The sequence below is a fragment of the Carlito syrichta genome, unplaced genomic scaffold (genome assembly GCF_000164805.1).
Source record: "Carlito syrichta isolate Samal-C Ts95f unplaced genomic scaffold, Tarsius_syrichta-2.0.1 Scaffold271499, whole genome shotgun sequence".
In the NCBI taxonomy this organism is placed as follows: Eukaryota; Metazoa; Chordata; class Mammalia; order Primates; family Tarsiidae; genus Carlito; species Carlito syrichta.
Genome location: NW_007215595.1, coordinates 360,400 through 375,657, shown reverse-complemented (window position 1 = coordinate 375,657; position 15,258 = coordinate 360,400). Strand labels below are relative to the sequence as shown.

The window sequence follows — 15,258 nt, the reverse complement described above, 5'->3', positions numbered from 1 at the left end:
AAAGTGACAGAATTGCTCCATCTTCTTGGCCTTCTGTTCACTCCTCTAGAAGACAGTGCCTCTGTACCACTTGGGTTTACTGAGAAGATGAACCAAGAACCGTCGTGGAAATGAGAGCATGACCCAGAGGCTGGAATGATTCTGTATTACAAAACCCAAAGCTTCTGCACAGCTTGAGATGCAGAATGTAACACAATTTCAACTAAGAACAGATTTAATGCAAGGTTGGTCCTTCCCGCATGAGCAAAATAAACTAGGGGGAGTGGGCACCCTCTTCTCCCCAAGGCCCACCTCTGGGTCCCTTATGTCTGCTTCCCTCGTGGTCTGGTCGAGGAGCCAGGCTGCTCTTAGAAACGGGGCACTAAGTAGCATGTGAAGGCCGGGGGGTGCCGAGGCCAGGGAAATTCTCCCATCCTTTGACAACAGCTTCCTTGCTCCTCGAACACCCTAGGCAACATCCCACCTCAGGGCTTTTGCACTTGCTCTTCCATCAATCATGCAATCAGCCATGACTGGTTCTCACAGTTCCTTCAGGTTTTTACTCAAATGTCACCTCCTCACGGAGGGCTTTCTTCATGAAGGGAGGCCCGCTGCCCTTCATAGCTCCCCGGGGTTTGACTCTTCCATTACCCCTTTACTGATGATCTTTGTCTTTGCACTTATCAGCATCAGAATATACTCAGCATTTTGCTCACTCATCATGTCTCTTAGCCTGTCTCCCACGGTCATGTAAATTCCACAAGGGCGGGGATTTTTGTCTGTCTCCTGTCTGGGACCCAGTGACTGTTGACTGCCACGCATATTTGTTGACTGGTTAAACAAATCCCACCTTCCCATTTTGGAAGACGGGTATCCAAGCACAGTGCAGAAGGAAATTCACACGACAGCTATGGTCCGTTTTCCTTTTATTTGTGGCACTAAAAGACATGAGAGTAGACACCTGTGATGAAGAGCAATTGGCTGGTAGCTCTTGCTCCCCCAAGGGAGTCTGGGAACGTTAATCGGAAAACACAGCACCAAGTTTCCATTCTACGTGATGCCTGGATCCGAAGTAGCTGTGAAACATTGACATGATCTTACCATATTTTTTTTTCACTAAGAACATTTACTTCATAAACTCCTCTTGATTTCTAGTACCCTCTTTCAGTTTTTTTTTTTCAATATAACAAAATTTTTTTAGAGACGTATATGAAAAACTACGGCTGTAGTTAAACTTCATTATAAATACGGGTGCCCAGGCACCGTGTGCTACAAGAACACAGTCGTATAATACAAAAGAAGCCAATGCATCGTCAGGCAAAAACATCAAGACTGAACCAGAGTTGTGAAGTGCTAGACACAACCCTGACCCGATCTCTGTGACAGGTAGGCACCCAACCTCCCTGTTCCTTGGCCCTCTGAAGGATCTCAGAAGACTCCCAGGGAGGTTGACAGGCTCTGGACACAGGCCCCAGGGGGAGGCCTGCTTCCCTTCATAGCCCACCGGGGAAGAGCCGCCCATGTGGGGTACCGGCCATCACCAGCCACCCACTACCGCTGGAGGGCTCAGAAATGCCCTGGCTACCCAACTGTGCCCAACTATTTTCTGAGAATGGTTGATTTTTAAAAGTTTATTAGGTTAGATCATAGTCGGAGACCCTCTGTGAGGTGTCAACCTCACATTTGAGGAAAAATAATCCAGTAGTTTTATTACCCAACAGTCACCTTTGAAAAGCTTCTCCACCCCTTTTTTCTGACCACCAAAACACATAGCATGATGAAGCTTATAACATTCAGGTTATTTCCATTGATTTGTGTATTTTTTCCCAGAATCCCAATGATCTTAAACCAGTAGATGATTTTAGCCATCTACATATGAGAAATATCTCAAAGGTCCAAAGTCAGTCTAAGACATGATTCTTTTCACTTTGCCCATCAATACCAAGTGCGAGTGTTGGGCTCCAGCATGTAGATTCCCATTCACCTGCCAACAAGTATAGTTTATTGGCAACTTAAAATATTCAGAGGCAAAACACATTTCCTTGGCACACACGCCGCGCAGCAGGTCAGCATTTCCCCCTCCCTTCGAACCACTATTCAAGAACACCCTGAGAGTCAACTGCACGCGCTTTGGCCTGTGAACGAGAGGGTGACACCAAATCTCGATGTTCCTGGCCACGTGGAATCCGCGGATGATGCTCATGGCATCTTGCAGGTGGGTTTCTGCCATGCTCTGGTCTCTGTTCCTTCACACAAGCAAGGGCACCTGCAGTGAAGGAAGCAGCACAGTGATTCAGTGTCTGTTGAGAAGCCGAGGGGCAGCGCTTCAGATCTCCTGAGCTCGTGTGCAATCACACGGACTCATACACCTGGGGCACGCTGAGATGTGCATACACTGACACCATCCTCCTCACAGTCCCACGAGGTAATCTTTCTGAAACACAAATATGCTTGAAAGCTTTCTGAAACTTGTGATTGTATTCGGGAAAAAACAACGTGAAACCATTGGCGAGGCGATGGCTCTATCGACAGGTCCCTGCCATTCTCTAGAGCTGCTTGCTGCCCAGTCCTTTCCCTGGTTCTCCAGCTGGCCTCAGTGTCCTACAGGATTGTCTCTCACTGCCGGGGTGGGGCTCCTTGAGGGAGGAATCGTGACAGACTGCCACCGCATCCTCCACACACAGACCCTCCTGAGTGCCGAGTCTTTGTGGCGTGAATGAACCAACGCCAGCTGACAAGTTCCTATCCCATTTGATGGGATGCTTAAACTTCCTCTGTCAGTTCAGCCACAGCGCAAAATGGATTTGTGGAATTTTGAAGGAAATATTCCTGTGCCTCTCAAGGCAAAAACCAATCCACATTTTTAAGAAAAGTGATGGATTCACGTGAAACCATGTGAAAAAAACACAGGATTTCTAACTGCGTTTCATAGAGTTCAACACCTTCTAAACTGAGCCGTGCTGTGACTTGGGCAGATAACCCACTTTTTCAGTATGCTGTCAAAGCGAGTATCTAAGGACACAAACAGATTTCTCTTGACACGAACAGTCGCCGCCACCACCACCACCACTACCACCACATGGGGGTTGCCTAGAATACGTCCCGTGTTCTTACTGTGTGTCAGATACTGTTTCAAGCATCACACCTGTCATAATGCATGAAAACACCAGCTCAACCAAAGAAGTGCTGCATCGCTGTCATAATTATCATTATGGGCATTGTCTCCAATATGAAGACGAGAAACTGAAATCTGGAGAGGGTCACTCACACAAAATAAGGTGCTAGCAAATCACGATCCCCATCATCCCTCTCTGAGCAGAGGCCGGGCCTCAGTCGTGCACCCAGCGGCCCAGCATGCCTTTTGTCTTGAGAGGCACCATCGGGCCCCCGCCTCCCAGCCCCCTCAGGCTCCCCTTGATGTCAGGGGTCCTCCCCCACTGGCAGCATTTACAGTGGAGCTGAGGGTGAGGTTTACGACGGCAGCCTCATCATGGCTATGTTTAGGCAGCAGCTTATCACCAGGTAGTGGACCCAGGCCTGCACACACCCTCTCTCACTCCTCCCTTACAACAATCTTGCAGACGAGGAAGTGAAAACTCAAGCCCAGAACAATGAGGGGGCGTCAGGCGCTGTCCAGGCCTGTCTGAAAACAAGGGGCACTTTGCCCTTGTGCCGTGATCCTCCGTGATCCTCTCCGGTTTCCCTCAGGTCCTCTTCCTGGACTCTCAGGCCAGGGCTTTAACAACCTTTAACCACCTCTTGGATAAACGCGAGGGCGCTGCTCTCCCTAGCTCCACCCAGCCGATGTTTCTTCAAGGCCTGACCTTGGCTTATTAACAGCAGGAGTGCTATGGGCTGAACGTGTCCTTCCCAATCCACATATTGAGATCCCATTCTGAGGTGATGAGACAGGGCCATTGGGCAGGGATTCGTTTGTGAGGGTGGGGTCCTCAGGCCGGGGGGATTAGCATCCTTATCACAGAGGCCCAGGAAGCAGGTCCTCAGCACTCCCAGACCTGCTGGCGCCTTGTTCCTGGACTTCCAGCCCCCAGAACCATGGGAGACACATGTCTTTGCTTAGAAGCCCGACTGTGGTATTTTGCCATAGAAGCCTGAACCGAAGAAGATGGAAGGCATCGCCTTTACCTCAGCCCAGCAGCTTCGCTCGACCCTAGGACTGTGCATGCCTACCGAGGATGGACCTGAGGGCTGGTGTCCTGAGTGACGACACCCCTGACGTGGGGGTCGGAAAAGCATTTTTCTGTAGGAATGACACTTAATGGGAGGCCTGTGAGACAGACAAATGGGAACTGAGCTAGGGAAATTTCTGGCAAAAGGGAAATCTTGTGCAAAGGCCCCGAGGCGAGGAAATGTTGACCAAAGGACTGAGAATGTGTGGCACACAGAACTTCAGGGAGGACAGGGATGGGCAGACTAGGAAGGGCCAGCGGAGATGGGACTCGCAGGCCTCGCAGATCCTGCCAGCAGCCCGCCCTTTGTCCTGCAGGTCCGAGAGCCACTAGAAGTGGAGGAGGGACCAACCTCATTCACCAGCGACTGAGCGGGAATGTGGAGAAAAGGCGGGGAGTCCCATTAGGAAGCTGTGGCAGCAACCCAGACTGGAGGCATGCTCGGCAGTGCCAGCGGGGATGAAGGGGGACAGAAGAGGGACCTGTGCCCCGCACAAGTGGGTACTCGGTAGACGTGCAGTGTAAGTTAAGGTGAACGGCCTTGGCCTCTGCTGAGGAGCAAAGCCTAGGGAGAGGAGGGGTCTTGGAAGTATAGAGGGAGATGTCAGTTCTGAACCCGCTCCCATGAGCTCAAGGCTGTGGAGTCCGAGCAGTGACTGCAGGGAGGGTCTGGAGACATGAATCAGAAACACAGGCGGGACCGGGTGCACTCCAGCCTGGGCAACAGAGTGAGATCCTTTCTCAAAAAAAAAAAAAAGCACAGAGGCATGGAGTTTGGGGCCATCAGTGTCTGGACGGTGATAAGAGCTGCAGATTTAGAAAAGAAGAGGCCACGAGGTTAACTCCTGGGGCCACAGTGGAGAAACAGACAGAGTAAAAGGGGTCCACAGGAGACTGAGGACATGCGGCCAGAGAGGATGAGCATAGGGAGAAGGCAGGGAGAGAGACTTTTAGCAAGGCAGACGTTGATGACAGGCCCAGTGTCCCAAAAGTCGGGCAACATAAGCATATTTTTAAAGAGTATGTCACAGATTTTCAAATAAGCGCGATGCATTTTTCTTCAATCTCCAGACACCTTAGCAGATAAAATTCCTCTAACCCTAAAACAATGGTTTCAATTGTTAATTTGACCAAAGCACAATAAATACATTGCAGAATGTCTAAAACATCGAGAAATGGGGAAAAGGTGTCTGTAGGTTGAAGAAGAACACATTACGCCTATTCTGTAAAATGCAATTAGTATCCTGATAAAAATAAGTTTATCCCATGTTTCCTGATTTTGAAAACCTGTAGAAGAAGGGTAAGTGTTTCAGGGGCCTAGCACTGTTGACCCTGACAAGGTCAGGGCCTGTGGTGTGGGTGGAAGCGATAGACTGGGGAGGGAACAGTGTGAGTGGGCACCAGATCTAGGCCAGCTATGAACTGGAGCACACAGCCGAGGCAGCTGTGGGCTGGGGTACATGGGGGATGGAGGGATTTTATAAACCACATTTACTGCTGCTGATTTATGACAAATTGCACACATTGACAATATCACATTTGGTGTTTTGGTATGTGTCTATACCCATGAAACCAACAACACCATCAAGATAATGAATGTCTTATCCCTCCCAAGAGTTTCATCATCCTCCCTTATAGTCCGTCTCTCCTCCCCCTCCAATCTCCAGACAACCACTGATCAGCTATCACTATAGATCAGCTTGCATTCTCTAGCATTTTTTATATGTGAAGAGATCCAGTATGTATTTTACTTTTGGTCTGGCTTCTGTCACTCAGTATAATTGTTTTAAAATTCATCTATTCTGTTACATGTATCAATATTCTTTTCATTGCATCAATATGCTATCATCTGTGTATTCATTCTTCTGGTGATGGACTTATGGTTGTTCTCAATTTTTAGAAAACTACAAATAAAACTGCTATAAACACAAGTCTGTATGGACATGTTCTTTCGTTTCTCTTGGGTAAATACCTATGACTGCAATGGCTGGAGTCAATGTTGGTTGAAGGATGAAGTTTTTAAAACTCTATCAAACCATTTAACGAAACGGTGGTGCCCCTCTCTATTGTCACACAGTTTATGAGCATTCCAGTTGCTCAGCAGCCTTGCCAATGCTCTGTCTTGTCATTCTGAATAAAATTCTAGCCATACCAGTAGGTACATAGTGATATTTCACTGTGGTTTTAATTTGCTTTTCTATAATGACTAAACACATTGAGTACCTTTCCTCTTGTGCTCATTTGCATCTGCAAATCTTCTTGGATGAAATGTTAACTCAAATCTTTTTGCCTACTTTATTGGGTTGTTTTCTTACTATTGTGTTTTGAGGAATCTTTATGAATTCTGAATACAAGTCTTTTTATCAGATATATACTTTGCCAGTAAGTAGTTGTAACATGTGACTAGTATTTTCATTCTCTTAACAGCACGCTTTTTTTGAAGAGCAAAAGGTTTTAATTTTGATAAAGTCCAATTTATTAATTTGTCTTTTTATGGATTGTGCTTTTGGTTTCAAATCTAAAAAATTTCTCTTATGCTTTCTTCTACAAATTTTACAGTTTTAGAATTTACATGATTAATTTTAAGTTATATGGTATAATGAATAGATAAAGGTGAATTATTATGCAAATGAATAGCCAATGGTTGCAGCACCATTTACTGAAAAAACGAACTCTTTTTGACTGAGTTGTCTGTGTACCTTTATCAAAAATCATTTACCCATATATGTGGGCCTGTTTCCAGATCCATTCTGTTTCCATTCTGTTCCACTGTTCTATGTGTCTCTCTTGATATCAGTATTACATTGTCTTAATCACCATAGTGTTATAAGTATTGGAACCAGGAAGTGATAGTTCACTAACTTAGTTCTTCCTTTTTAAAGTTTTGGCTACTCTGGGTCCTTTGTTTTTCTATATATGTTTTAGAAACAATTTGTCACTTTCTACACAAAGCCTATAAATATGCTGATTGGGATTAATCTGAACTGACAGTTCAACTGCAGGAGAATAAACATTTAACAATATCAAGTTTTCAAAACAAGGTATATTTATCCATTTATTTAGGTCTTTTTTGAAATTATCTTAGTATTGTTTTGTGTTCTTGTGCATCTTTGGTCAAATTTATCGATAAGTAATTAATATTCTGATGTTCTTAAAATGATGTTTTTAAAAATTTAATTTCTGATTGTTCACTGCTGGTATTAGAAATATAACTGTATTTGTAATGCTGCTGCATCCTGCAACCTTGCCAAACTCACTGATTAAATTTGAAATTTTGTAGATTCCATTGGATTTTCCACATAGACAATCATATGGTCTGTAAGCAGTTTCATCTATTTTTTCTAATCTGGATGCCAACCTTCCTTCCTTTTTCTTCCCTCCTTGCCTAGGGGTAAGAGCTAGAACCTCCAGTACAATGTTGAACAGAAGCAGTGAGAAGTGTTATTCTTGTTTTGTTTTTATCTGGGAGAAAGTATTCCTTTATTTTCTATTTGTTTGCTTGTTTATTTGAGTTGGGGTCTCACTTTGTCACCCAGACTGGAATGTAGTGGCATGAGCATGATAATCACAGTTTACAGCAGCCTCGACCTCCTGGGCTCAGGCTATCCTTCTGCCTCAGCACCCTGAGTAGCTGGGACTACAGGTGTGTATCACCATATCCAGTTAATTTTTCTAAACAGATTTTTGTAGAGACAAGGTTTCATTATGTTGTACAGGCTGGTATTGAACTCCTGGGCTCAAGCAATTTGCCTGCCTCAGCCTCCCAAAGTTCAGGATTATAGGCGTGAGCCACTGTACCCAGCCCACTCTTTCATTAACAATGATGTCAGTTGTCAGTTTTTCATTGACACCTTTTATCAGTTTGAGGAAGTTCCTTTCTTTTCCTACTGTACAGAGAGGTTTTCTTTGGTGGTGGTGGTGGTGTTTTTAATCAGAAGTGGTGTTGGAGGCCAGGAGTGGTGGCTCATGCCTGTAATCCCAGCACTTTGGGAGTCCAAGGTAGGCGGATATTGCTTGAGGTTAGGAGCTCAAGACCAGCCTGGGCACCATAACAAGAACGCATCCCTACAAAAAAATTTAAAAAAATTAGCTGGGCATGGTGGTGAGCACCTGTAGTCCTAGCTACTTGGGAGGCTGAGGCCGAAGGACTGCCTGAGCCCAGCGGGTTAAGCCTGCAGTGAACTGTGATCAAGTCACTACACTCACTCTAGCCTGAGCAACAAAGTAAGATTCTGACTCAAAGAAAAAAAAAGAAAAGAAATGGTGTTGGATATTGTCAAATGCTTTTAATGTATCTGTTGAGATGATCATATGGTATTTACCTTTATAGTTTGTTAATATGGGAACTATTTTAAAATGTTAATCCTATCTTGCATTGTTGGGATAAACTCCTCTTGGTCATGATGTGTTATTCTTTCTATATACTCTTGCATTCAATTTGCTAAATTTCTATTTTGTTTTTTGCATCCAAGTTCATGAGGAATATTGGTCTATGGTTTTCTTTCTTGTAATGTCTTCATCTGGTTTTGGTATTGAGGTAACACTGGCCTTGTAGAATGAGTTGGAATGTCCTCTCTCTTCTTTAATTTTTTTTGGTGAGTTCATGCAGCTGCTTGGTAAATGTTATACATTTGGTAGAACTCATCAGAGAAGCAAGCTATCGGGGCCTGGAAGTTTTGTGTGGGAGAGGTGAAGGTAGGGTGGGAGGATTTTTACTTGAATTTCTTTAATAAATACAGGGCTATTCAGGTTATCTAATTCGTCTTCAGAGAGATTTGTGTTTTGTAGTTACATAGCTTGATAGTTTGTGTCTTTCAAAGAATCTGCCCATTGCATAACACTGTCCATAATCCTTTTTCATTCTTCTTAATGTTCATAGACTCTGCAGAGAAGTTATCGCTTTCTTGATACTGGCAAACTGTCTTCTTACTTTTTTCTTGGTGAATCTGGCTACTGGTTTATCAATTTTATTGGTCTTGTCAAAGCACAAGCTGCTTACTTAATTGATTTTTCTTTTTCTCCTTTTTTATTTCATTGATTTCTGCTTTCACCTTTATTATTTATTTACGTCTGCTTACCATAGACTTTATTTTTGCTCTTCTTTTTCCATTTTCTTAAGGTGGAAATGAGGTAATTCATTTGTGACCCTTCTTCTTTCCTGTAGCCCTGTGGTTCTCCAGAACTCTTCCCTAAGTACTGCCTTGGTGACATCACATAAACTGTATGTCGGATTTAAATTGCCATTCAGTTCAAAATATTTCCTAATTTCCCTTTGATTTCCTCTGACCCCTGGGTTATTTAGAACTGTGTCATTTCACTTTCTACATTTGGAGGGATTCTCCAGAGATCATTTTGTTATTGATTTCTAATTTAATCTAGTTGTGGTCACAGCATATACTTTATTTGGATCCTTTATACATTAACCATTTTAATATCAAAATCTAATATCTCTGTACATTTCAGGGCATTTTTGGTTGATTGATTTTTAACCTACTAGGTTTCCTATGGTCCTGCCTCTTTGCCTACCTGATAATTTTTGATTAGATGTCAGATGCTGTCAATTTTACCATGTCAGGTGCTGGATATTTTTGTGTTCCCACAGATATTCTTGAACTTTGTTTGTTCCGGCCGACAGTTATGTGGTAACAGATTGATCCTTCCAGATGCTGCTTTTTAAGATTTTGGGGGCTGTGTGTAGAGCCATGTTACCTGAGTCTAACTGTTGCCACCCGCCGAGGCAAGACTCCTGAGAATTCTCTAGCCCACACCTGAGAGTTCTGTGACTTCTTGTCTGGCTCTGTAAGGTGCTGCTCCGGTCCTGTGTGAACCCCAGATACTGCCCAATCTAATCCTACCATGGGGTCTGGGCTTAGTCTCACTGGCATATGTGGATCAGTGCTCCCCTGAGTACTCCAGGGGGACCCTCTGCAGGTCTCTGGAATTCTGTCTGAGTGCAGTGTCGTCTTTAGTTATCTGTTCTGCAGATATCAGCTGTCTTGGTCTCCCTAGACCTTCAGCTCTGCTTCTTAACTCAGGGAGTCTGCTGGTCTCCGTCTGGGTTCCCTTTGCCTGCACGATGGCCTGGAAACTGCTGATACAGTGGGGTGGGGTTGTCACAGGTCTCATTGCTTGCTTCCTTCCTTCCCGGCATCACTACTGCCTGATGTCCAGTGGTTTGAAGACCACTGTTCCTTTTGTTTTGTCTGAATTTTTAGCTGTTTCTGGTGGGATGGAAAACCCAGTCCCTTAGACTCCATTTTGGCCAGAAGTCCCCAGGAGTTCCTTCTAAGCAGGTGAAAAGTAAGCATACTGACGACACTTGATTTGCTGCTTCTTTTCCCTTTGCTTGGTCAGCAACACAGACCGGAGCGTTTCCAGGGCTTGGGGCTGGTAGAGAGATGGCTGACTTTCCTGTCTTCAGCCACCCTCCATGTGGTTGTGCCAGTGCAACTGCCTCATGAGCGGGACAGCACAAGCAGCCACAAATCAACCCGAAATACGCAGGCATGTACGTATGTGTATACAGATACACACATACATACACACACACAGATATGTATCCTGAGAGCTGGAAAGTCTGTGTAACTATTTGTTTGCTTTATTCTTTCCCTAGTGCTTGTCCAAAACCAAACTCAAACTCCTCAGCAGCGAGGGCTGTTAAATGGGTTCTGAACTCAGCAAACAGTATCCTTAAGATGTGTACATTTCACTGTCTGTAACTTTTACTTCAAAACAACTATAAAAATACAAAACTTGTAGTAGATATACAAAATTACCAAGAAGTGAGATGAACTGATGCTTGTGATGGTACATCAAATGCCTAAGAAATAAAGCTGTTGGTGACAGGGGTAGATGGGTAGGCAGACACGAGGGCAAATATCTTGCATCTGCAGCAAGAATTTTTTTTTTTTTTTGAGTTGGAGTCTCACTCTGTCGCCCAGACTGGAGTGCAGTGGCCGCTCCCGGCCACCACAGCCTCGACCTGCTGGGCTCCGGCAATCCTTCTGCCTCAACCTTTCGAGTAGCCGGAATTACAGGCATGCACTACCACGCCTGGCTGATTTTTTTTTTTTGTGATTTATTGTAGAGATGAGGTCTCGCTGCCCAGGTGGGTCTCGAACCCGTGGGCTCAGGCAATTCACTCACCTCAGCCTCCCAAAGGCACGGGATTACAGGCTGAGCCACCGAGCCGGCTTGCAGCAAGATATTATCATAAACCCTGGGTGGTAGGTGTAGGGGTCTTTATTATTACAATTATTTCACCTTTTCAATAGGACAGAAAAAGTCTTCTTTTTTTTTTTGAGTTGGAGTCTCACTCTGTCGCCCAGACTGGAATGCAGTGGCTGCTCCCGGCCACCGCAGCCTCCACCTGCTGGGCTCCGGCCATCCTTCCGCCTCAGCCTTCCAAGTAGCTGGAACTACAGGCACGCGCTACCACACCCGGCTCATTTTTTGATTTATTGTAGAGATGAGTTCTTGCCAAGTTGCCTAGGCGGGTCTCGAACCTGTGGGCTCAGGCAAACCACTCACCTCGGCCTCCTAAGGCGTGGGATTACAGGCGGAGCCACCGAGCCAGGCTAGAAAACGTCTTCTATAAAACAACAACAGTAGCCGGGCGTGGTAGCGCGCACCTGTAGTTCCAGCTACTTGGAAGGCTGAGGCAGAAGAATCGCCAGAGCCCAGCAGGTTGAGGCTGCGGTGGCCGGGAGCGGCCACTGCACTCCAGTCTGGGCAACTGAGTGAGACTCCAACTCAAAAAAAAAAACCAAAACAAAAAACAACAACAGTGACAAAATGGCTTTTGTTGTTAAACTGTATTTATCAAAGTCAGAGAAAAGACTGTTGTGAGGGCTAGCTGGGCTTCCTAGCAAACCCTTCATCTGGCCTGACAAAAGGAAACACAAATTCCACCTAGATTTAAAACAAGAACGTGACAGTGAAGAGCACAGACTCTGGAATATGAATTTGTATCTTGGTTGAGTGGTCCTTGGAGAGCAGCTCACCCGCTCTCACCCCTAACTTTCTTCTCTGTAGAATGGAGAGAAAGATATCCACGTTACGGAGTTTCCAAGGGAAAGGCTCAGCAAAGGGGCTTGTGGTACATCTCACCACATGGTTTCACTGGGTTTAGCTGTGGCAGGGTTAATGCCACCGGTAATGAAGTCTTGGGGGCGGGGCAGTCTACTACTCGAGTGTGCCTGGCTCTGCTGAAACCTGGGGTCAGCCCCTTTGGGAGGCTGTTATGCATTCCCAAGGCAAACCTTTCAGGGCACATGGGGATGTGTGGATATAGGGGACTGTGAGGCAGAGATCTGGCTTAGGAACAGTGTGGAAACCAGGGTGTCAGTCTCGCAGTACCCCTGTGCTGGGCATATGCGAATTGAAGCCTGAGTTGAAGACCTGGAAGGCATGCTCACCACCACATATCTAAGTAGGGTGGTTGAATCTAGGTCTGAAAAGTTCTCAGTAAATTCAGAAAGAGAGGAAAGGAATGCTCCTGAAATGTGGTGTAGAAAAGGAAATTGAAGAAGAAACTGCATTGAAAACATGCAGCCAGGTGACAATTCCACAAAAAGAGCTTGTGACATTATTAAAGATCAGTGCGGCACAGACATATGCTCGAGACCAGTCATGCCAACCCATGCTGAAGCCATGTTGTTATGTGACTGCTGTTTAGATTGGGGCAAGGGATGCCTTTTCTGTCAACTGCCTGCTTCTACAGTGGACCGGCACGGGGATGAGTGTGACCAAACAAGGGTGTACAAGAAGGGCAGAGGGAGAGCACCTATCTAGGGAACAGGGCAGAAGATAGCTTGGAAGTCAACGTCAGGAGGTTCCCTGCACCCCAAAGCTTTCAGGCTTCCTAAAAGGTCCTCTTTTTATAGTGGCTGGACAGAAGAAAGCCAAGGAAGAAACAAGGCTTGAAGTCTGAGGCCAACGCAGAAAGCTACATAAACATTCAAGTTGTATTTGCTTCCTTGCTGGACGAGAATACTCTTTCCACGGAAAAAGGTAGAATGTACAGTGGTGAGAGGGAAATGGTGTATGGGGACAGGGATGAGACTGTCAGAGAGCAGGACTCCCCACCTGGTGGATTAGCTGCTGGCGCCGAGGCACTCCCAAGACAACCCTCTGTGCAGCTGTTGGCTAACTTGCGGAATGGGACCCAGTCCGAGAGGGGAGCCTGAGAGGATCAAGATCCATCTTACTTTCCAAAAGGGAAGAAGATGGGTTCTTCCAGCTTGAAGTGGATGCTTGGCAAGATTTTACAATGATTACGAAATAGATGAGTTATGAGCACATGGACGTCAGGTTGCGCTAGAAGGACCAGAAAGCATGGCAGGAGTTCTCGCTCTCACTCCCTTGCTCTTCCTCTCACTCTCACTCCGCTCTCCTCTCTTCTCGCTCGCTCTCTCACTCTGTCCTTTCACTCCCTCTCTCTCTCTCTCTCATGCTTTCTGACTTTCTCTCTCTGTCTCTCTCACTCTGTTCTCTTTGTCTCTCTCTGTCTCTTTCTCTGTGTCTCTCTTCCTCTCTTTCTCTTGCTCCTTTTCTGTCTCGCTTACTCTCTCTCTCTGTCTCACTCTGTCCCTCTGTATCTCTCTGTCTCACTTTTTCTCTCTCACTGTCTCTTTCTGTTTCTCTGTCTCTCTGTATTTCTCACTTTCTCTCTGCCGCTCTTGCTCTCTTTCTCTGTGTCTCTATCTTTCTCTCTCACTCTCTTACTTTCTCTCCCTCACTCATTTTCTGTCTCTCTTGCTCTTTCTCTGTCTGTCTCGCTTTTTCTGTTTCTCTCACTGTCTTTTCTGTTTCTCTTGCTCTCTCTCTCTCTGTCTCCCTGTATTTCTCACTTTCTGTCTGCCTGTCTCGCTCTCTCTGTCTCGTTCTCTCCTTCCAGTAAATAGGTACTGAATACCTGATCTGTGCCAGGAATTATGGATGGTGCTGGCGACATGATGGGCAAGACTCATGGAATTCGTGGTGTGGAATGGGTGGCAAGCATGCAGCAAAGTCACACCAATTGCTCGAGAAATCAGAGCTGGGATTTGCGGTCTGCATTATGAAGCAAGAGTTATGTGATGCTGTAACAGAAGAACCTAATCCGGTCTGGGGACAGAGGGAGGCCTCTGAGGACATGAGGTTAATACAGGAACATGAAGGTGAGTGGGAGTCAGCTGGTCAAAGTGGGGAACAGCTTTGCGGGAGTGGGGAACAGCGTTTGCTGGCCCTAGGGCAGCCACTGCATCAGGTAGCTTCTTATAATAGGCTCCCCCCAGATATGCCTGCAGAAAAGATAGCTAACTTGGTAGAGCTGTCACAAGCAAAATGGTCACACACAGAGTCAACAGCGACTGAACTGACCCCTGCAACTCGGAACTGTCTCAGTGTAACCAAAGCACACCGAAGGTTTACATAATGCCACCAAGCCCAGGGGGTGACGCAACTGCACTTGTGAGTCGTTTTCATGTCCTGACATAAATCACTCTTCCCCAATCACGGCAACTTGGAGTTCTCTGATCCACATATGAAGGCACATAGACTCAGAAGAAAGCAGATTTGTTGTGTTGTTTCTCTTTCTTGGCTTGGGGCCTCCTGATCCTGTTACGTGTATGATCATTTCTCATGGGGTCCACTTTCAAGGACAAGTGTCATGACGCATGTGGTCTGCATCAGTTAACTTCTGCAGTGGGAAAATGGGCACCTGTGAGGGCCCAGTTGAGAGGCTGGGACTCAGCTTGACAGGGTATTTCCCAAAGTGGCCTGGAGCTGATAAGATGTTTGAGCACAGCAGCAGCAGGGTCTAGGGAAGGGCTGGGCTGAGTCACTTCTGATGTCTGTGCCCCATTTTCCCACCTGTCAGATGGAAGCTACAGCTTTGCCTCTTCAGGAGGGTGCTGGAGAGGATGCTTGCTCTGCGTCCTCCTGGGAGAAAAGAGGTGACACACAAGCAAAAGGTCTTGGGGATGATCAGTCTCTAACTTCCTTTGAAAAGTTCCTAAGATCAGGCCGTGCTTGGTGGCTCAGCTTGTCATCCCAGCACTTTGGGAGGCCAGGCGAGTAGATTGCCTGAGCCCGCGGGTTCGAGACC

General features: G+C 46.0%; 1 protein-coding gene across 3 annotated transcripts in view; it reads right to left on the bottom strand.

Moving 5' to 3' along the window:
* Positions 1–888: 888 nt before the first annotated feature.
* COBL (cordon-bleu WH2 repeat protein) overlaps positions 889–15,258 on the bottom strand; it is a 229,771-nt gene continuing 215,401 nt past the window's right edge. For 2 of the 3 annotated variants that reach the window (XM_008052294.1, XM_008052297.1), the window contains one exon: positions 889–2,413. In XM_008052294.1, coding sequence (XP_008050485.1) covers positions 2,390–2,413 — 24 coding nt within the window. In that variant the 3' untranslated portion in view covers positions 889–2,389. The remainder of the gene's footprint in view (positions 2,414–15,258) is intronic. The other variant, XM_008052295.1, reaches the window with a different exon arrangement.